General features: G+C 42.0%; 1 protein-coding gene across 1 annotated transcript in view; it reads left to right on the forward strand.

Annotated features, from left to right (window-relative positions):
• Positions 1-21,223, forward strand: part of LOC114565217 (phospholipid phosphatase-related protein type 4) — a 112,757-nt gene extending 91,534 nt beyond the window's left edge. Inside the window, exons 7-11 of the mRNA XM_028593125.1 lie at positions 2,307-2,442; positions 9,241-9,469; positions 13,457-14,075; positions 16,865-16,997; positions 19,954-21,223. Of these exons, the coding sequence (XP_028448926.1) occupies positions 2,307-2,442; positions 9,241-9,469; positions 13,457-14,075; positions 16,865-16,997; positions 19,954-21,011 (2,175 nt within the window). The 3' untranslated portion in view covers positions 21,012-21,223. The remainder of the gene's footprint in view (positions 1-2,306; positions 2,443-9,240; positions 9,470-13,456; positions 14,076-16,864; positions 16,998-19,953) is intronic.
• The last annotated feature ends 677 nt before the right edge of the window (positions 21,224-21,900 follow it).

The raw sequence follows: 21,900 nt of genomic DNA on the forward strand, positions 1-21,900 counted from the left end.
AGCAGTGCGGCCCACACTACCCCCTGGTTGAATGATGATGAATGCAGCTTTGCAGTTACTCCTCAGCGGAGGATGTGGCCGTGTTTTGCATTGAGTAGCAGGGAGAGAGGTGTGTGGGTGGGGCCTCCTAAGCAGTGCCAGCTGAGTTGATTGACACAGCTGGTGCTTGTTGACTAATTATACTCTCCCTTGATGCAGCAGTGTGCTGGAACCTCGATGGCAGACACCAGAGACAGACAGCCACGCTGGCTGATGGATTTCATTTACTATTGAACTGTTTGCTGAACTGTGTCTTGAGTATTTGAGCAGCGTAATGTGCGCCAGGAAAGCCGGGCGACAAGAGGCGCTCGATGAAGCTGGGAATTTATGTTGGAGAGAACTTAAGGTGGCAGCGAGTCTTGCAAGACTATTCATTTACAAACAGATATATCAAGTTAAATGTGTGTAGGTTAACCTCCTTCAAAGATGTATTTATATGCAACCTAAAGTACTTCAATGTTCAACAGATCATAATCAATTTAGTTTAGCTAAAATTAAGAAATAATGCTAGAATTAAAAATATTTGTGTTTGGGCCATCAAATTACGATACTGTATAGCCTCAATAACCAACTTCAGCTCAACCAATAACATATTGCAACATCTAGGTTAAGGTTATTTGTGGAATCATGCTGAAATGTGACATTATTTTTAAGTTACATAAATCTTACTGTAACTTCACGCAGTCTGCCCAGTCTAACATCAATGTAACGTTAACGTTACATTGCCAGTATAGATCGGTATAGTCTTATTTTACATATGGCAAAAACACGCCCGGGAGGTCAAGTGCAGTGATTCGACTTAGCTTAGCTGAACTGATGGGGACACTTAGCAGAGGTGCGGCCCAGGGCTAGCCTTGTGTCACGACAGCCACCTGTCACTCAAAGTGGCTGTTCTCTTAATTATGCAGAACTTGGGACTGAATAATAATTTAAAAGGGTGAGTTATAAAAAAGTTGTCATGAAGAATGAACTAAGCTATAGAAAGCTAAACCGTTTTTTGAACCAGGTTGTAAACATTAGGGGTGGGGGAAAAAAATCAATACAGTATAGTATCGCAATATTTTCCGTGGCAATACTTTATCAATACACAGCCGCCAAGTATTGATTTATTTTTATGTATGTGCTGGTCAGTTTGTCTGCTTGACAATCCCATTTTGCAGCAATAAAATTTAAGTGACATGAATAAACAGAGAAATGTATCTTTTTAGATAAAACAGATGTTGACAGTTTCCTTTTAAGTGCCATAGTTTGGAATTAAGAAAAATGTGATGTTGGAAAAAAGGTAAAAAAAATCGCAATAATGTCGTGTATCGTGACATAAGTATTGTGACGATATCGTATCGTGAGGCCTCTGGTAATTCCCACCCCTAGTAAAGCTGTTTAATTCTGCTGTAAAAAGTTGGCCATTTTAACATAGGCACATGTGGAAATTGACTCATTTCTGGAGCCATCCTCAAAGGGCCACTTGATGAACTGCAGTTTTTGGCACATCCAATTTGGCGACATTGTTCCGTACCAGTCGTTGCCGCTTTATCAGACTGATCTCATAAAGTGGCGTATGTATGATACGCCAATTCGTATGCCATTTTGGCGTGTTATAAAGACGCATAATCACTTTTTAGCGTGTTTAGGGCAATTCGCCCGCCATTGACCGGATTGCATCCCGTGTGTGGTGATATGTTTTTTTAAGCCTTCCCAAATGTTTTTTTCCTAAACCCAACCGTTTGTTTTCCTAAGCGTGTTTTTGTTGTTTTTTTTCCGTGTTTTTGACGCTTTTTTGTGTTACTAAAGCCTTTCCCAGTGTTCTTTTCCTAAACCCAACCTTTTATTTATTTTTATTTTTTTTACAGCGTGTGACGTTCTCGCGATATTACGGCACGTTCTCGCGATAAGCTGTATACAGCTTAGATATACACGTGGAAAGCTCAAAATCCGTACAGATAACACGCCATTTGGCTTTAGGAACGTGGCGTGTATGTTTACGCAGTCATGATGCCATGTTGGCTTTATGGTATTACTATAGCTCCGTATCGCATTGCCCTATTCACAAAGCCATTGCTTTGAAGCAATCCAATCATTTAAGAGATTTGATCCCTCAAGTAACTAAACCCCGCCAATACACATCACATCACTGAATATAGGACACTGTAACTTCCGTTTCACTGGGACTTTAGTAAAGGCTTGAGTGTAGGATTGAGCACCTGCTTTAGCAGACTATGTCTGCTACATGCTCTTCTGTGTCTCACTGTGTGTGTGTTTGTATGCAGGGTGTGTATGCAGTGGGGAACTTCCAGCCCAGTGAGGATCGGTCCAGAATTCGAGCACCCACCCCCATCCTGAGAGAGCCCCCCCTCTCCTCCTTACCCAATGTCAGCCAATCAGCAATTAGCAACAGCCACCAAGGTAAACCCATGCCCGACAGGTGTATCCTAGAATTACAGATGACATCCATAATGTGTCAACTAACAGAACACATTTCCAGAAGAAAATGCTACACATAACCCTAATAATGATATGCACAGAGGTCTTTGTGGTTCAGCTTTGCTCTTTCCCAAAAGTCAAGCTTTGGGCATGCTAATGAACACAGTCACACTGTGTATCAACAATGCAATGACATCAAACAAAGTGAAATGCCATAAAAACAAAGGAGAAAATAAATAGCTGACTTTTCCTACTCATATCTGACCTTAATGTTACTCATAACTCCTCTACCCTTACTTGGTTTAAGTCACTGCATCTCTGGACAGAACACCATGGTTGAATCTCAGCCTGCATGCATGATTTTTTTTGTCTAAAATCTTTGAAACAGAGCAGCTTCACACTGACCTACACAAGGAGCTTTTCCCCAAAATAGCTATGTTACTCTTATAGCATGAGTTATCATTCTTAACCCAAGTTGTGTTTTTCTACAAGACGCAATGAATGTTCTTTTGCTTTTTAACTTGTATGTTGTTTTAGGATTGAGCGCCATTAAATCTAAAGAGCATGCCTCACAGAGCAGAGGGAAGTCTCTGAGAGAAGAGCAGAAAAGGGCTGCTCACTCACTTCCTCACTTTTTTGAACACTGGCTCGGTTGGGCAACTGGCTTATTGTATTTACTGGGCCGATGTAACTTTTTACTGGCTCCAAAGCATCAGGCAATCCTTATTGTTGGATCCTGTTGTGAGACTTGCAGACGCAGCAGGACAGTAAGCTAGGGTTATGCAGAGTGTGTTCCACTGGCATGGCTGGCACAGGAGTGCCATGGTGGTGCACTGTGACTAGGCCCAAGGCAAGGAGAGGGAAAAAAAACCTGTAAACGGGGAGGTGCAAGAAGGAGTTGAAGGAGGTACAAGCCAGCAGGAGCCATGCCTTACCACATCAGCTTTGTGATCCGAGCCACCTGTGTGGTTAGCCAAGCCCATCTAACCTTTTCATCTTAAGCAAACACTTGCTTGCTCGCTGTGCCAAGGGAGTGGGATGTTAGCCCATCCTCAGCTGCTGCCCTAAAGCCCTGGGAGAAGGGTGCTATCAGCCAGCAAAGAGACTCATTGCATTTGTCAGGGAATGAGAGCACTAGGGATCCTCCTTACAGCTGGAGATTGGCAAATGAAGGCCGGCCTAGGGTAACAGCTGAGATTTCTACTGGGGATCACTGAGACCACCCTTAGACCTGACCTTGCCATGTGGCCAGTGTCAAAGAAGCGATCATGCTGGAGCTTAGTTTTTCACTGAGAAGACCGGATGGAAAAAGCAATTGAGAGGAAGAAGGCCAAGTATGAAGACCTGGTGGAGGAGTGTGCCTGCTAGGGGGGAGGTGCCCGGTGCTATATGGTGGAAGTTGGAAGTAGGGGCTTCACAGCCAGGTCCCTCAGCATAGTCTCCTTGGAATGACAGGGGGTATGAAAACAAAGCCATCAGGAGTGCCACTGAGGCAGTAGAAAAATCCTCTAGATTGCTGTGGATTAAGTGAGCCGTGGAGTGTAAGTGCTACTTAGACACAGGCCAGGGCTTGATCAACCCTGGTGGGGTCGCCTGGTTGAAGATCTAATGTCTAATGTCAAAAGACCTGAAAACACACGATGACCCCAGGTTACATAACTGATGATGTGTCCCAGTGCAAATTAAAGTTGTAGAGGCAGAGATATCCTGAATCCTCTTCCTAATGGGTTAAGCTCCAAAACTGGTGGATGCTACACTTCCCACAATGATAATCAAAAAGTGTCTTTCATTAAACCGTCCATGCCTGGTACATATCCAAACTCTACGCCCTCAGTTTGTAAAGCAGACTTTTTGTTAAAAAAATTACAGTCTCCATGCCAGGACCTGATGACATATTCAGGGTTATTTTTGTATAACTTCAGAAAGCTCCTTTAGAGCCACTTAAGACATTATAATACTGTTTTCATAGGTCAGTAGTTGTACTGATCCTGAGTGCCCCTTTTAAGTTTTAACGTAATACACAATTCAATTAAATTTATTTATAGTATCAAATCATAACGAGTTATCTCGAGACACTTTACAGATAGAGTAGGTCTAGACCACACTCTATAATTTACAAAGCCCCAACAATTCCAGTAATTCCCTCAAGAGCAAGCAGTGCGACAGTGGCGAGGAAAAACTCCCTCTTGGGAAGAAACCTCGGACAGAACCAGGCTCTTGGTAGGCGGTGTCTGACGGGCCGGTTGGGGATATGATGAACAGTTGCGATAATAGTCAAATTAATAATGGTTCATGTCATATCAGGGCGCTGCAGGGCGTTCCAGGATGTAGCGCGGCCCAGCAAAGCATGGATGGACGTAGCAGGAAGCTGCAGGGTTCAGCAAGACGCAGCATGACATTGCAGGGCACCGCTGAGCTCAACAGGGAGGGCAGCAGGACCACGGCGACAGCTGCAACCAGGATCTTGGTGCCAGCGTTCTCCAAGGAAATACGCTGGGGGAAAAAACATAAGGACTCCGGGGAGTAAACTCCCCAGAAGCTAGGATTAGTAACAAGCATTTCTGGGACGGGATGCACACAAATGGTAATAGAAAGGGAGAGAGAGCAGCTCAGTGTGTCAAAGGAAGGAAGGAAGTCCCCCGGCAGTCTAAAACTATAACAGCGTAAAACTATAACAGCGTAACTAAGAGAGACAGGACATAAGGAGAGGTAGCCTGTTCGGGCTTTGAACTCACCCCCGCCGGATCGGGCTTAGCTGGCCTGCCTCCCTCTACTTTTGTTATACGTTATTAATCTAACAATTATGAAGAGAAGCAGTTGGGCCAGTTAGGTGGACACTGCAACTCCTCACTCCCTAACTATAAGCTTTATCAAATAGGAGAGTTTTAAGTTCATTCTTGAATGAGGTGACAGTTTCTGCCCCCCGAACCGAGATTGGGAGCTGGTTGCATAGGAGAGGAGCCTGGTAGCTGAAGGCTCTGGCTCCCAGTCTGCTTTTAGAGGTACCACAAGTAACTCTGCATTCTTGGAGCGCAGTGCTCTAGTGGGACAATAAGATATTAGGAGCCTTTCTAGATATGAGGGTGCTTGACCATTTAGAGCTTTGTAGGTCAGGAGAAAGATTTTAAAATCAATCCTGTATTTTACAGGAAGTCAATGCAGAGAAGCTAATACAGGAGAAATATGATCTCTTTTCTTAGTTCTTGTGAGAACACGCGCTGCAGCATTCTGGATCAGCTGGAGTCTTAAGGAACTTATTTGAGCAACCTGACAGCAGGGAATTACAATAGTCCAGCATGGAAGTAACAAATGCATGGACTAGTTTTTCAGCGTTGTTTTGAGACAGGATATTCCTAATTTTGGCAATGTTAGGAAGGCGTTAAAGGATATATCCTGATCAAAAATAACCCCTAGATTTCTGACAGTAGTGCTGGAGGCCAGGGCAATACCATCCAGAGTAGCTATGTCTTTAGATAATGAGGTTCGGAGGTGTTTAGGGCCCAGCACAATAACTTCAGTTTTGTTAGAGTTTAATATCAGAAAATTATAGGTCATCCAGGATGTTATATCTTTAATGCACGCTTGAAGTTTAGCTAGCTGACTAGTGTCGTCTGGTTTGATTGACAAGTATAATTGGGTGTCATCCGCTTAACAGTGAAAGTTAATTGAGTGTTTCCTAATAATATTACCAAGAGGAAGCATATATAAGGAGAATAGAATTGGTCCAAGCACTGAGCCTTGTGGAACGCCATGGCTAACTTTAGTGTACTTGGAGGATTTATCATTAACATTAACAAATTGAGATAGATCAGAGAAATAGGACTTAAACCAGCTTAGAGCAATTCCTTTAATGCCAACTAAGTGTTCCAATCTCCGCAACAGGATTGTATGGTCAATAGTGTCAAATGCAGCACTAAGATCTAGTAAAACAAGAATGGAGACAAGTCCTTTGTCTGCAGCAGTTAGAAGGTCGTTAGTAATTTTCACCAGTGCCGTCTCTGTGCTATGATGCTTTCTAAATCCTGATTGAAAGTCATCAAATAAACTATTGCTATGTAGAAAATCACATAACTGACCACCTTCTCAAGGATCTTGGATAGAAGGGGAAGGTTAGATATAGGTCTATAGTTTGCTAAGACCTCAGTATCGAGGATGGGTTTTTTCAGAAGAGGTTTTATCACAGCTATTTTAAATGACTGTGATACATAAGCTCTTAATAAGGACATATTGATCATATCTAGTAATGGAGTGTTAACCACGGGTAACGCTTCTTTGAGAAGTCTCGTTGGGATGGGGTCTAAGAGACAGGTAGATGGCTTAGCTGAGGATATCTTTAACATTAATTGTTGGAGGTCTATAGGATAAAAGAAGTCTAAGTATATGTCAGGACTAGTTGTTCTTTCTAGCGGTCCTGCATTTAAAGGTGAAATGTTAGAAGTTGAGGGCAAAAGGTGATGAATTTTATCTCCAATTGTTATAATTTTATCATTAAAGAAGCTCATGAAGTCATCACTACTCAGAGCTAGAGGAATAGATGGCTCAGTAGAGCTGTGGCTATCTGTCAGCCTGGCTACAGTGCTGAAAGGAAACCTTGGGTTGTTCTTATTTTCTTCTATTAGTGAAGAGTAATAGTCTGTTCTAGCCTTTCTTAGGGCCTTCCTATAGGTTTTGAGACTTTCTTGCCAATCCAAACGGGATTCTTCCACTTTGGTGGAATGCCACTTACTTTCGAGGTTTCGCGAGATTTGTTTTAATTTGCGAGTTTGGGAGTTATACCAAGGTGCTATTTTCCTTTGCTTCATCATCTTCTTTTTTAGGGGAGCAACAGAGTCTAAGGTCGTCCGTAGGCAAGTCGTAGCACTGTCTACAAATGTATCAATTTGAGAGGGACTGAGGTTAACATAAAGGTCCTCTGTTATGTTAAGGCATGACATAGAGTCGAATGCTGTTGGAATATCTTCATTAAATTTAGCTATAGCACTGTCAGATAGGCATCTGGTGTAGAAGCTTTTATCTAATTTAGTATAGTCAGGTAGTAAGAATTATAAAGTAATTAAAGAATGATCTGATAATACCGAATTCTGCGGAAATATTATTAAATCCTCAATTTCAATACCATATACCAGCACAAGGTTGAGGGTGTGGTTCAAACAGTGCGTCGCCTTGTGCACACTCTGACTGAAACCGATTGAATCCAGTAATGAGTTGAAAGCAGTACTAAGGCTATCATTGTCAACGTCCACATATTAACATCACCTACAATAAGTACTTTGTCTGATTTAAGGACTAAGCATGATAATAACTCTGAGAATTCAGATAAACTATAAATAACAACGAATATAATTGGCTGTAATGTTTTCCATTTTGGATGTTGAAGATGAAGAACAAGACTTTCAAACGAGTTATAATTTAGTTTAGGTTTAGGATTAATTAACAGGCTTGAATCAAAGATGGCTGCAACTCCCCCTGAGCCTCTAGGAATTTGAGTATTAATATGACTGGGAGGAGTCGCTTCATATTCTTCATGGCCCAGCCAGGTTTCAGTAAGACAAAATAAATCAATTTTATTATCTGATATCAATTAATTTACCAATACTGCTTTAGAAGACAGAGATCTAATATTTAATAGTCCACATCTAATTTTCCTATTTTGTTCTATTGTTGCAGTCGTTTTAATTCCAATTAGGTTGTTAAGTATAGCGCATCTTTTGTTTACCTTTGATTTAACCGATCTGATCCGGGGGACAGACACCATGCTTATTAGACTATGAGTGGGCGACTGCTCCAACGGAAGCACAGAGAGGCGCATTGCACTGCACCTCTGATTACTAATATCAAACTTGGGTTGTCATGGTTTATGTCTGATAAACTCGGTCAGATTTTTTGATATGAGAGCGGCTCCGTCCCAGGTGGGATGAATGCCGTCTCTCTCAATCAGACCAGGCTTTCCCCAGAACGCCCCCCCGGTTATTCACATAGCCCACATCATTAGCTGGGCACCACCCCGACAACCAGCGATGGAAGGATGACGTACGGCTGTACATTTCATCATTGGTCAGGTTTGGCAGGGGTCCAGAGAAAACTACTGAGTCCGACATTGTCTTTGCGTATGCACAAAGTGACTCAACATTAATTTTAGTGATCTCCGATTTACGACCATTACCCCCTACGTGAAGTATAATCTTACCGTATTTACGGTTCTTTTTAGCCAGCAGCTTTAGATGAGTTTCTATATCGCCCGCTCTGGGACACATATGACCGTAGGTACTGTAGCCGCTGGGGCCGCCGGCTTCACATATGTATTCCCAATAACCAGAGTTGGCTTCTCAGCGGGTGTATCACTGAGTAGGGAGAAACTGTTGGAGAGGCAAAGATGCTCCGGTTTAGAGCGACCGTCATCATGTGCACTCCCTGGTTTAGATCTAACGCTACGCTTCTCTCGGACAGTCACCCACTCGCCCGGCTGCTCGGGGTCTGCCGGGGGACAGCTAGCAGAAGCTAAAGAAGCTACAGTATGTACCTTATTTGAATAGAAATACTTGGATGAAAACCAACCTCTTCAGGATTAAAGCAGATGTGACATGAACTTGTGATGCTGCTTCTGATGTCTGATCCTAATATTATGATTCTGATCAATCCTTTGCTGTTTTAAAAACCAAGCAGTTTAAGTTTTAATTTAGTCATTTTTAAATTTTTCTAATGATGACTTTGAGGGCTTCAGATCATCCCCTTTTTAACTTGACTTTAGTAGTTTGACCTCTCCCTGTTATCCACTTGCAGGTCACCACACGCTGGCTCCCAGCCAACCAGAGCCCATCATCACCAGGACCTCTTCCCACACTTTGTCCCCCAACCGACCACAGCCCATGCTGACGCGAAGTGCTTCCTACCGAGAGCCATCTATGTCCAATTTGAAAAGAGCCAGTGCTGAGGTGGAGGTGATAACCCCATCCAGTCCCCTGGGCAACCATGACAACATGATGACCTTCAGCAGCAGCACACTGCCAAGGTAAGTAATAAGGGCCCTGTCACAAACTGTTTCACCTGTAGGTATCATAAGTTTACCTGATTATCAAGGAAAATGTATGAAATAGGCTACTACAATTTTGAAATATGTACAGTAATTTTAGCACACAAATATAAATGACCATAAGAACAACTACATAAACAACAAATTTGCAAAACTTTTTTTTTAAAAACCTATTATTTTCCAAAATTAAATAAAAAAAAAAATACAAACAACAATTTGGAGCAACAAAGACTTAAAGGTCCCATGGCATGAAAATTTCACTTTATGAGGTTTTTTAACATTAATATGCATTCCCCAAGCCTGCCTATGGTCCCCCAGTGGCTAAAAATGGCGATAGGTGTAAACCAAGCCCCGGGTATCCTGCTCTGCCTTTGAGAAAATGAAAGCTCAGATGGACCGATCAGGAATCTGCTCCTTATGAGGTCCCCCCCTCCCCCCCTCTCTCCTCCTCAATAGCTACAGACACAGAAATGGCACATACTGAGGAAAGCTCATTGTGGGACTGGCTCTAGTGGCTGTAATTCTGCACTAAGGTTGAATTTCGGGAAAGAGACTTCAGATACAGTATTAGAGGACCACTAAGGCCTATATAAAAGAGACTTCAGATACAGTATTAGAGGACCACTAAGGTCTATATAAAAGAGACTTCAGATACAGTATTAGAGGACCACGGAGGCCTATATAAAAGAGACTTCAGATACAGTATTAGAGGACCACTGAGGTCTATATAAAAGCCTCCAAAGAGTACCATGTCATGGGACCTTTAATTTCCTGCATTCTGATACATTTTTAGGCACACATTTATTTATGTCAAGGAAAACAATATTCTGATGGCAGGTAACAATTTAATCTATAAAATATAATGGAATATAATGCAATAATGGAAGGGGGCTTTTGCATGTGACTACACTTGAACACAAAGTCTAGTTCATTTGATTAGTATGAAATGTGCATAACGTATTCCCGTACAGATCGCATCAGGTGTTAAAACCAACTGTACCAAAACACGGAATTGGACTATTTAATGACGTTTGCACAGGTTATAAAACGATCTCAATTTAATACTGATAGTCAGCGGAAGGTTAAGAGGTCTGCACTCGTCAGCAGCGGCTTCTCGCTGCTCCGCCACTCCCCCGGGGCCGCATGGCCACCGGGAGAGTCTGATACAGCTTTACTCTGGAAATGGAGATCCTGCTAGCGCTAGCTTCACAGCAGAGAGTTCAGATCCAGTACTCTTAAAAAACTCTAGCTAGAGTTAAAGACATTTATGAATGTGATTCCCATTTTTTTATGAGCTATAAAGAGGTTATTTTGGCACCCATCTTGTTAATTTTTCCATAAGCCAATCAACATTCCTAAATGCCTGGAAATGTGCAATTGCAATCACCCATTTTCAAGACCGGTGAACCAAATGATGCAGCAAACAATAGGCCTGTTAGCATCCTAATATGGCATCAAAATGGAAAGGTGGTAAGAAATCAACTGCTGGATATTTCGAATACAAGACATGCCTCTTCACCCAATGCAATTTGTTGTTTTTACTCCACTTAGACTGCCCTTTGTAATCTCATAGAACAAATTAAGTCAAAGCTTGATCGTAGGATCAATCATTTTGGATTTACGCAGTGCATTTGACAGTATGAATCATAATGTCCTTCTGTATAAGCTTTCCCCTTTTCATTTTTCTAAGACCTTTATGAGATGGTTGGAGTCCTCTTTGACACTGCAAAGGCAATGCACACAGATTGGAACAAAGCTCTTCTTCCAAATTAACTGCTTCTTAGGTGTGATGTCATGTTATGAATGGAAAGTTTTTTTTTATTTTGTATGATGTAGATATTTTGTATGATGTAATTTGAGAATAGAAGGCTCTGCTGTTAGCTTTCCATCAGCTTCGCAAAATGTATGCTGAATTGTCTATTTTACAAATAGTAGTTCTGCTTTATGTGGTTGGACAGTGATGGCATGTGGCCATGAGTCACTCATCAGGATCGGGAAATCAACTTGCCAGTAGGGCTGCCACCTCTTAGTCGATTTGTCGACTAATCGGTCGTTTTGGTCTTAGTAGACTAAGATTTCTTTAGTCGATTAGTCATTTTTTATGCTTATTCATGCTTAATTACTTATTTCCAAGAAACTTCTGAGCACATTTATGGTAAACACAAGATTTAAAGTGGTGCTTTTGCAGGATTAATTGTGGAGAAACTCAGTTTTACAGATGGTTAATTAACTACATTTATATTGTGCTTTTCTAGTCTTAACCACCTCTCAAAGCGCACAGCTCTGTCAATTAAATCAACTAATCGATTAGTTGACAAAATCGTATAAGTGTTAGTCGACTAAGAATTTCTTTAGTCGAGGACAGCCCTACTTGCCAGTCTCCTGCCGACTCTGCTAGCCTGGGCTAACTAGCTAGCTGGCTCAAGTTTTGAAATGTCAGAGTAAACACCTAGGAAAAGGTGGAGAAGATGAGCTCCAGATAGCAAGGCCATCTCTGTGGCCATATCATGTCTACTTATCAGGATTAGGAAATCAACTCAGCAGTCATCATCATATTCTGCCAAATATTGTCAGTGGTGATTGGCGGTTGTATGCCATGCCTCGTGTTAATCAATCAACTACTTCAATCATAGAACAACAGAAGCTGTTCACAAGGACCTGTTGATATTAAAGTCTAGTAATCTAGACGTGAGAATATGAGGGCATGGACTACTTTTTTCAGGTCAGTTGCTGTGACAGTATGTTTTTGATTTTGGAGATGATTCTGATATGGAGGAAGCAGGACTGAACAACTTTATTGATATGTGGGGTGAAGGTGAAGTCTGAGTCAAAAATGACACCTATATTTCTTTATTTTTTAAGATTATTATTTGGGCTTTTCCACCTTTAATCGATAGGATAGCTAGGTGAGAGAGAGGGGGAAGACATGCAGGAAATCGTCACAGGTCGGATTCGAACCCTGGACCTATGCGTCGAGGCATATATGTGCGCCTGCTCTACCCACTGAGCCAACCCGGTCACATGACACCTACATTTCTGGCAGTGGATTTGATATTACTGGATAGTGGACAGAGGCTGATGGGACTAGGGATGGTGTTAGGTGGATTGAACAGTATTATTAACAGATTTGGAGGTTTTAAATTGGAGAAAGTTATGGGCCATCCAGCGGTTCACATCTCTGATGTAGTCTGAGTCAGTCTGAGGGAGATAAGTGTGAGAGGTGCACCCAACCATCAATTAACCTCTGCTCCAGCTGTTTCTGCTTGTTGGCTGCCAACAAACTGTCACTGTAGTTAGGCATCTCATCTAATTATTTTGTATTAGATATATTTGAAAGACAGAAAGTATCAGTGGAAATGCTTTGGTGCTGGGCCATTTTCTCGTCGCGAAATTTTGAAGTGCTGTGGTATACAGTGCAAAGAGAGGGCAGGAGGGGATTTGATTCTTTATGACTAGCGTTCTGCCACACTCCAGATGCCACTTTGTTTCTAACTGTATTATCTTTGCCACTGGCCTCAACATTTCCAAAAGTTAGTTCAAATTTAGCCACACACAGCTGAGTGTTTCTTTTCACAGAAAATCTGGCTCCAGGAGTCTGTCATGAGGGAAAGCATAATTTGTGCTCTCAAACAAATTTTTCATACGCAGAAATTACTAAGACACATTCGATAGCACAAAATGTTGAGAGAACATTTTATTAATTTAAGTGCATGAATCAGTTTTCTCTCCATGACACCCACTGGGCTCTGTTAATAATCTTCTATCGTAAATGTTGTGTTAGCTAAACACATTGCTGTTGTAAGCATGCGGGTAACTTGCCTCACTGGTCAGCAGTGTACAAATGCAAGTATGCAAAGTATGACAACACTTTATAATAAAATGCTGATGGATGCATGCCACAATATTCTTATATTCTTCAATATATTTTGTCCTGTTGCCCTTAAAGTTTATTTGCCCTTCCTCCAGGTCCCACGGAGGCTCCTCATTGGAGGAGGGTCGCATTCCACGCCGTCACGCCTCCATCCATGCATCAATGGACTCAACCCGATCCAAACAGCTGCTCAGCCAGTGGAAGAATAAAAACGACAATAGGAAGCTGTCCCTGCAGGTGATGGATGGAATAAGACCAGCCTCCTCCTCATCTCCTCAGAGGAACATGGAGCTGCGCTGCTCCTCTGAACCTTCTGCCATGGGCCTGGAGGCAGAGCTCCGAGGTGGAATACACCTGCCTTCACTTATCGCTTGTCAGGAAACGGAGCTGCGTGCTGGGGCTCACATTCCAGTTCAATACATGAAACTAGCAGCAAGCTCTGTTCCTATGGCCAATCATAATCACCAGACCCATAATGGCAGCAGCGGAATGGCTGGTGGGGCCAGAGTGTCTATCCAATCCCGGCCTGGATCCTCCCAGCTGGTTCACATTCCTGAGGAGGAAAACCTCACCAGCAGGGATCAGGAGAGTGAATCGGAGGATAGCATTATGGATGGAGGTGGGTCAGTGAGGGAAAAGTGGCTGAGAGTGACTGAGAAGACCACCATCCCCTGCAGGCCGCTCAGTGCTGGAGGACAGCCTCGTCTTATGCAGGTTAATCATTCTCTTTCTTCACCAACTTTACCTTTTTAATCTACAGTATATGTCTGTTGTGAATCAAAAGCAATGTATGCTCATGATGTCCTACATTGTTTAATTTCCTAATTGCTCTTTTTTGTATTGTGCTTAGTGATTGTAAGGTGGTTTTTGTAGGTGTTGCCCTAAACTTCAATACAGTAATTTAAATATGGTAACACAAGTGAACTATTCAAAATATAAAGTGCTTTCTCATTCAAACATGCCTTGCTTTCTCCATTACTCCATTACTCCAATACTCCGTGCTACTTTTGCTCTAACATGTTTAATATACAGAAGGGTTTCCAGCAGATTTTGTAATCAAGAATCACACCTAGAAATCTATTTTCATACACTTTTCTTTTTCAACATTATCAATCATTACTTTTGCTTGTGTATCAGTTTCGAGTTTTACAAACAGCATAAGTTTGGTTTTATCCAAATTTAATATTTCAAATTTCTGCTTTTACCACCCGCAAAAGCAGCTGAAAATTTTCCCCAGAACAGACAATTTTTGTGTGCAAATACTCCAACTTAAAAAAAAAAAAAATTCAATATATTCTGAGTTTATTTTCCCTGTAATATCCCGTCCTTTATTCTCCAAATATTCATTTATATACAGAATAAATAATTTGGCACCCAAAATCGACCCCTGTGGGACTCCACAACTGATACCCAAGCTCTCTCATCTGAACTCCCCTAATTGCACAAATTTAAGTCTGTTACCTATGTAACTTTTCGTCCAATCAAGTAAAACCCGTCTGATACCACACTTTTCCAGTTTATTGATTAATTAATGGTGATCAACTGTATCCAGTTTTTTTAAATCTATAAATACCCCCACTAAATATTTCTTGTTATCCATAGAACTGTTAATGTCTTCAATTAACTCCATCAATGCCATGGATGTAGATCTGTTCGACCTGAATCCATACTGACTATCAACTAACAATTCATGCTTCTCAATAAAATTATCCAATCTATTGACATACAGTTTATCTAATATTTTAGAGAACTGCAAGCGGCCTGTAATTAGGAGATCGATTTTTCTCTCCAGCTTTGAATAGTGGAATGACTTTAGCAGTTTTCATTTTACTTGGAAGACAAATTACAAATAAAAGTTGATGGTTTTAAAATTGCACCAATGACTTCCTTGATTAAAGCCATATTAATGTCATTCCCCTGAAGGATCACAGGCTTGTCTGTATTGAGGTTTAAGGGATGCCTTGACATCCACACTAAGATATCTGCCAGACAAGCAGTGAATGAATGAATTGATGGTAATTTATTTGTGCTTTAGAATGTAATCAATTTGAAACAATGGTAAAATAAGCTTTATTTCTCTGTCTACATTTTGTACAATGACAAAAACAAGTACAAAACAACTGGTCCAGAAAACGCTTGGTTATGTTGTAACCTTGGTTCTCTGAGTAAAGAGACTCCACCGTACATATGGAATAAGTAACGGTGTAACTTTTAGTTATACAGGAGAGAAGCCAGTTATCTGAGTTTGTTGTTACAAAACCTTTCAGTGCTCGGTTTTCGTTTGGGGACTTTCGATTGACTTTCTATATATATATATATATATATATATATATATATAATCATGACAAATGTCATTATTTTGAACCATTTAATAGAGCAATTGACAATTGAAGAAATTAAGTAATCAATAAGAAAATAGGCTAACTACATATATAAATAACTACGTGATAAAGCATTAGTTAAGTAAATACCAGTCATTGACAACTCCTAAATACCTGGTTTGTTATTTATGTTAAACCTAATTTAGAAAAGGTGAATCCATCATTCATAAAGTATGAAATACAGTCATTAAAGACATTATAGATTAAAGCTTTAAAATAAGTTTGATCAAGAATAAAACATGTATAGTTGTGTTTATGAATATCATACTGATGTGTAATAATGTAGGAACAATACTTTATAAAGTATGAATTAACTTAACTAATGCTTCATAGTGTGTAGTTATTATAAATTGTTACCGAAAAGGGTAGTTTGGCAAACTAATCTGTATTAAGGTGTTTTGACTTTTTGCTGAGCTTTAACCACATCCCACAGTCTTCATCAACCAATGGAGTTTTATTGAATTTGCAACTTGAGTTAGTTTAAAGATAATTGTTGGCTCATCTACTTCTCCAATGAGAACAAGAAACCCCAGAGCTGTGAGCAAAACGTGAGCTTACAAACAAATAAACATAATTTTTAGCGCTGGAAAGCATTTTGGTTCACTGTCCGGTAATTCATAGTGATTAAAAAATATTCTAAGACATAAATCCTATTATGCACCACACACAAATAATCCTATTATGCACCACAGATTAAATACAATCATTTGCATGGCTAAATAGTGATGGAGTGATGTTGATACTCTGACATTCCTGTGACTGTAATACTGATGTGTGGAATACTGATGAAGTATTTGCTGTATTTGCCAAATGCAGTGGTGTTTAAGTATTTCAAGATGTAACCTATATCTTTGACCTTATAGAGTCATTGTGCTTTAAAACTTATTCAACAGTTTGTAATGTTATAAGATCAGGAATTTATTCAAGTCAATATAAAATGTATTTATTTATATAATATAATTTCAATGCAGGCTATGTGTTGTGTGTCGAGCTTATAACCTTTTTGTTAAAAGTTTCTTAGTTGTAGCAGTACCACTCCACCTACAAGAAGATAAATTATGTAATGAGTAATTAACTCAGCAGCAAAACAGCTCACATTCCACTGTCATCCTCCTGTTCCAGGTGATAGCCTTATCCAAACAGCAGGGTCTGCTACACTCTCCTCGGTCGGAGGATGGTGGATCCATTCGGTACCGAGCCTTGACAGACCAGGACCCATCACCACCGGCCTCTACCACAGGAGCAGTGGGAGGAGGTCAGAGTCAAATTCCTTGTGTAGTCATGCAAACCTGGCCAATAAAGCTGATTCTGATTGCCAGGTAGTACCACGGCATGTCCTACTGTCAGGACATATCAAACTGTGAAACACTTTTGTTTGAGTCGTATCACTACAAAATCAGGAGATTGGTAGGAGTTACATAGCGTGCATGTCTTAATGGTGGGTCTTTTAAATTTTATATTTATATACACACCTCCTGTATAATGGCTTGTTTTACCTCCTTTGTGATTGTCTGTCCAATCCAGATTTGTTTACCTTTCTAAACTCGCTGTGTATTTAGTCCATTTGCTCCCTTTGTCAGTTTGTCATCTCTCCAGTGTTAAGAGTTCCAGCCTTTTTTCTAATGTTTTTCTAGTGTTTTCAGTGTTCCTGGTTTTGCCCTGAAAACTGCCTGCCAACCATGCCGGCAAACTCTGCAAAAGCTTTTGCAATAAAGCTTTTGAAATATGCACAGCAGTAAGTAAGTAGAGGCCTTGGTGAGTCCCTTTGTTCCTCACCTTGCTGTTGTCCATTTGACTGTCCACAAGCTTCCAAGCCTGCACCCTGGCCTACTCTTAGCCAGCCTACCTCCACTATTTTTAAAGCTTGGCTATGTGAGTCTGCAGCCAGCCTATCCTGAGCTTTTCTTGCTCACTAAATGAAGTGGATCCAGCCCAGGCTTAACAACTGATGCTAGCTGAGGCTAGCTGTGAGGCTACAGAGCATGAGATTTCCAGTTGCCGTCCTGTCTGCAAGCCTGTCAGCAGCCAATCAGCCTTCCTCACTCCAAGCTGGTGAATTCTCAGCTTTTCAAGCTTCAGCTGGCCAGCAAACCAGTTTCCTCAGCCCAGATGTATGATTGACATCCAGAATCTGCGATTAAGATACCTGCTACTCGTTCCCAGTCGCCGGTCCAGCCGACACCTATTCCTGTTGAGCGGTAACTCTCCCAAGTTCCTATCAAGCTGCAACACTTCCAAGTTCCTCCTGAGCAGCTGCTGCCGCACGTTCCTGAGCCGCGGCAATTACCAGTTCTTGAGCTCCAGCCGTCATCAGTTTCTTTCTCCTGTTTCCCTGGTTCCACAGGCTACAGTTCCTGATCATGGGTCCCCGGGCTGACCTCGAAAGGGGTTTCTTTCTTTGTGGTCGTCTTCTAGTGGGGTCCCACCTCTGTGGCCATGTTCCAGTATTAATCCGTGTTCCAGTGGGGTCCCGTCTTCATGATCGCCTTCCAGTAAGGTTCTGTCTTTGGGGCGGCATTCCAGTGGGTCTTGTCACTTCCTCCAGAGGGGTCTTGTCGCCATCTTTGTCCTCCAGAGGGATCCAGTTTCCGTCACTGACCTCCAGAGTGGACGACTCCTTGATCAGCCTCCAGAGGTGCTCAGCCTATCTGCCCCCAGACCATCCGCTTGGGATTCCTGCTCCGCCGCTGTTATACCTCATTTGTAAGGTCTGCCCAGCCCTGATTTGTTTCACCAGTGTCTAATCACCCTGGTCTCCCTGTGTATTTAGACTTTGCGCTACTTTTTTCTGCTGTCAGTTCGTCGTCTCTTTCAGTGAGTACTGTCCCAGACATTTTCTTTCTAGTGGTTGATTTTTTTTATATTTTACTGCTACTTGTTGCCTTACGGCCTTTCTGTTGTAAGCTGTTTTATTATTAATTCACCAACATGATTGGCTGCTTCCTCATCCATTCATTCTGTATCTGGGTCCAAAACAGTTTTTCTGCAATGCTCACACTATGAAGTATTGTGTGTGTCAAAGCCTGATATATTTTCTTCTTCTGTGCCATAGAGTTTCAATAACTACTAAAACACATCAATGAGACACACTGCTGCACTGGGTGACATTTTCTTTTATTAAGGACAGGAAATCAAAAAGTATTTGAGAGACACACTGACCATAGTATATTTTTGTGTTTTCATGGGATTTCTTTAACCTGACTCCTGCAGATGGATTGCTTCACATTTGCTCTGCATATCGACGGAACTTTCCGTTGGAGAACTTTTGGGAAAGGGCGAAAATACTGGTTAGCTGATTGGATAAACCATCTGTCTATCAACACCTATGTTGGTGATAGACGGGCCAAATCAACCAATCAGATCAAACTCTTGCCGAAACCAGTCGGGAGAAGAGCAAAAACATCTTTTCCTCCGAGAAAAGCCTCCAGTGCCGTTTTTTGCTCTTCTTTCAATGAAGGAATACTTTCTAATTCGGATAAAACTTGCGCGATAGCTACGCTCATCTCATCCGTGGAGTCTCTTCTCGTTGCGTCACACCTAAACCCACCTCAAAACTAATGCTGATTGGTCGTCGTTTGGCGAACGGCTCCAAATTTTCTCTATCTCGTGATATCAGGACGGTCTCACGAGGCTAGGATTTCTTGCCAGTAACCAAAATATAGAATGTTGCCACTCCTAAACTTGGAGGGAACAGTTAAGCATTCAGGGAAACACATTTGTTACTTTCCCAGAATTGTCTTTTTCAAAACCTCATCTCAGTGTGTCCGGGACATGCCACAAGGTGGCTTATATGGACAGTAGTTACAGTTCTTTGCAATGGCAACATTACAAATAAAAATGGCAGCCGCTCTGACCATCCTGCTATGTTGATTTGAATTGTAATGTCTGTTACTCTTACTCATTCTATTCCTATGATTTCACCTCTGTGCCTTCACACATACAGTTAGGAGTATTTACTTAGGCTTGTTGGGAAAAGAAGCTAGCTTAGTTCTATACTTTATTCCCAGCATTAGACTAAATACGGTCTGGACAGTAATTGGCAAGGAGTGCGACCTAATGTATCAGATTCTGGACTCTGCTTAGTGGCAATCGCAGCACTATGAGTGCTGTGCCTTTAGATGTACTGTATTGATATAAACATTCAAGATGATTATTATTGTTAGTAGTAGAAGATATTTTTTGAGTTATTGATCATTTGTCTTGTTCTGTAGGAGGAGGTCTGGAAAGAAGTGGCAGCATAGTCCGTGTTGAAGCCCACCCAGAGTCCAGATCAAACAAACCAGTGGTGAAACCTCCAAGCACCGACGGAAGTGGCTCCTGGCGATGGAAACCACCAGAACAACGAGCCTCGCTCCGGCAGTCAGCTTTCACCCTCAACGACCTGAACAGACACACTGACAGCTGTGATTCGCTGAGGGATGGAGGGTCAGTGGATGGGCGGAGGAGCGTGGCAGGAACTGAAAGTGAGAGTGAAGCGGGAGGAGACGGAGGGGGAGGAGGAGACGGAGGGGGAGGAGGAGGGGTATACACAAACCATCCACATGTTGTACACCCCTTACATCCTTTACATCCCAATAACCCCAACAACTTCCAGCACCCCAATTTTAACCCCAACAATCCCAACTATAATAACATTCACTTTAACTTCAACCCCAACTCTGCCAACTTTAACCCCAACTCTGCCAACTTCAACCCCAACTCTGCCAACTTCAACCCCAACTCTGCCAACTTCAACCCCAACTCTGCCAACTTTAACCCCAACTCTGCCAACTTCAACCCCAACTCTACCAACTTCAACCCCAACTCTACTAACCCCAACATGCCATTCACCCCCACTGTCACCTTTGCTCCTCCCTTCCACCCCCACCCGCAGGCCATCACCACCATCAGAGTCACCCCGGTGGAGGGGACGGCTGCCAGCAGCGACGGTGGCTCAGACTGCCAGTCGGTTACCTCGTCCAGCCGTGAGTCCACCCTGAGGAGGAAGAGTGGCTCCCACATTGGCCATGTCCCAGATCGAGGGCCCACCCCCGATCTCCACAATAACCACCGCCTCTGTGATGACGGTAACCGCCTCGACAACGAAAGCAGCAACCGTTTCCATGAAAACCTTCGAAGTTTTCAAGAAAACCCCATCCACCCTAACCATCCAAGCAGGCAGATGCAGGGGATGTTTGTTCGTCCTAGCCCAACGCCTCCCCCTACCTTACCCCGCCCCATCCTGACTCACACTCCGCCTCCTACTCTGGGGTTGGCCTATAAAGAATGACATGCTCAGTGTAAAATAAATCCATCTATACCTGTGATTAAATGTCCTACTTCACCAGGACAAAATGTCAATGGAGATGCTGCATGGGCCATTCCAAACTTCAGTTCAGACCAAATATTAAAGGAAATTTGGTTAAATCTGTCCACAAAAAAGTAGCTAGTCCTACCCACAACCATTTACCTGGCCAATTAGGGCACAATATATAGCCAATTATGTCCCCCCCCCCCCCCCCCGATCACCCCAGCTGGTTTAGTAGCCAACTAAATAAATGTTATGTCTTACTAGGAGACATACTGTAAGCTTTTTTTAAAAACAATTAGCAAGAGGTTCACAATCCTCTTTCAGTCAAAATCTATAGAGAGTATTAACACGATTAGCCATGCCTACAAGCTCCAACTGGCCAATAAGAAATTACTATAGTGTGGGCCCACGTTTAGAGTAGTGAGTTTGATTCAACATTTTTCCTTGTGTTTTTTCTGGATACACGGTTTTTCGTAAATGTAATGCTTGAGTGAATTTGCTTCATAGGCACAAGGATAATGAGCTTAATAAACTGCTGACCATTTGACTCACTCAGAAGGAGCAACTCCATCCTCCTTGCTTTGTCCCATACCTCCCTGCCAGCAAGGTTGGATTCAGCCTAATGACTCTGCGCCCCTATCCTCTGACTGCTAGATCAGCTGTCCATGGGATAACATTCTTTCCACAACATGTATACATACAGTATATTGTCAGCTCTAATGCTTCTGTCAAACACAGGTAACAATATCAATATATACTTAACTATGTAACCACATGCCATTAGATGGACGTTTGCATTCAAAGTCCATAACTGTGCTGTGTTTGTATATAGGAATGTGAGTGGCCACAGTGGAAATTAAACCCACAG

The sequence above is a fragment of the Perca flavescens genome, chromosome 12 (assembly GCF_004354835.1).
Source record: "Perca flavescens isolate YP-PL-M2 chromosome 12, PFLA_1.0, whole genome shotgun sequence".
Classification (NCBI taxonomy): domain Eukaryota; kingdom Metazoa; phylum Chordata; class Actinopteri; order Perciformes; family Percidae; genus Perca; species Perca flavescens.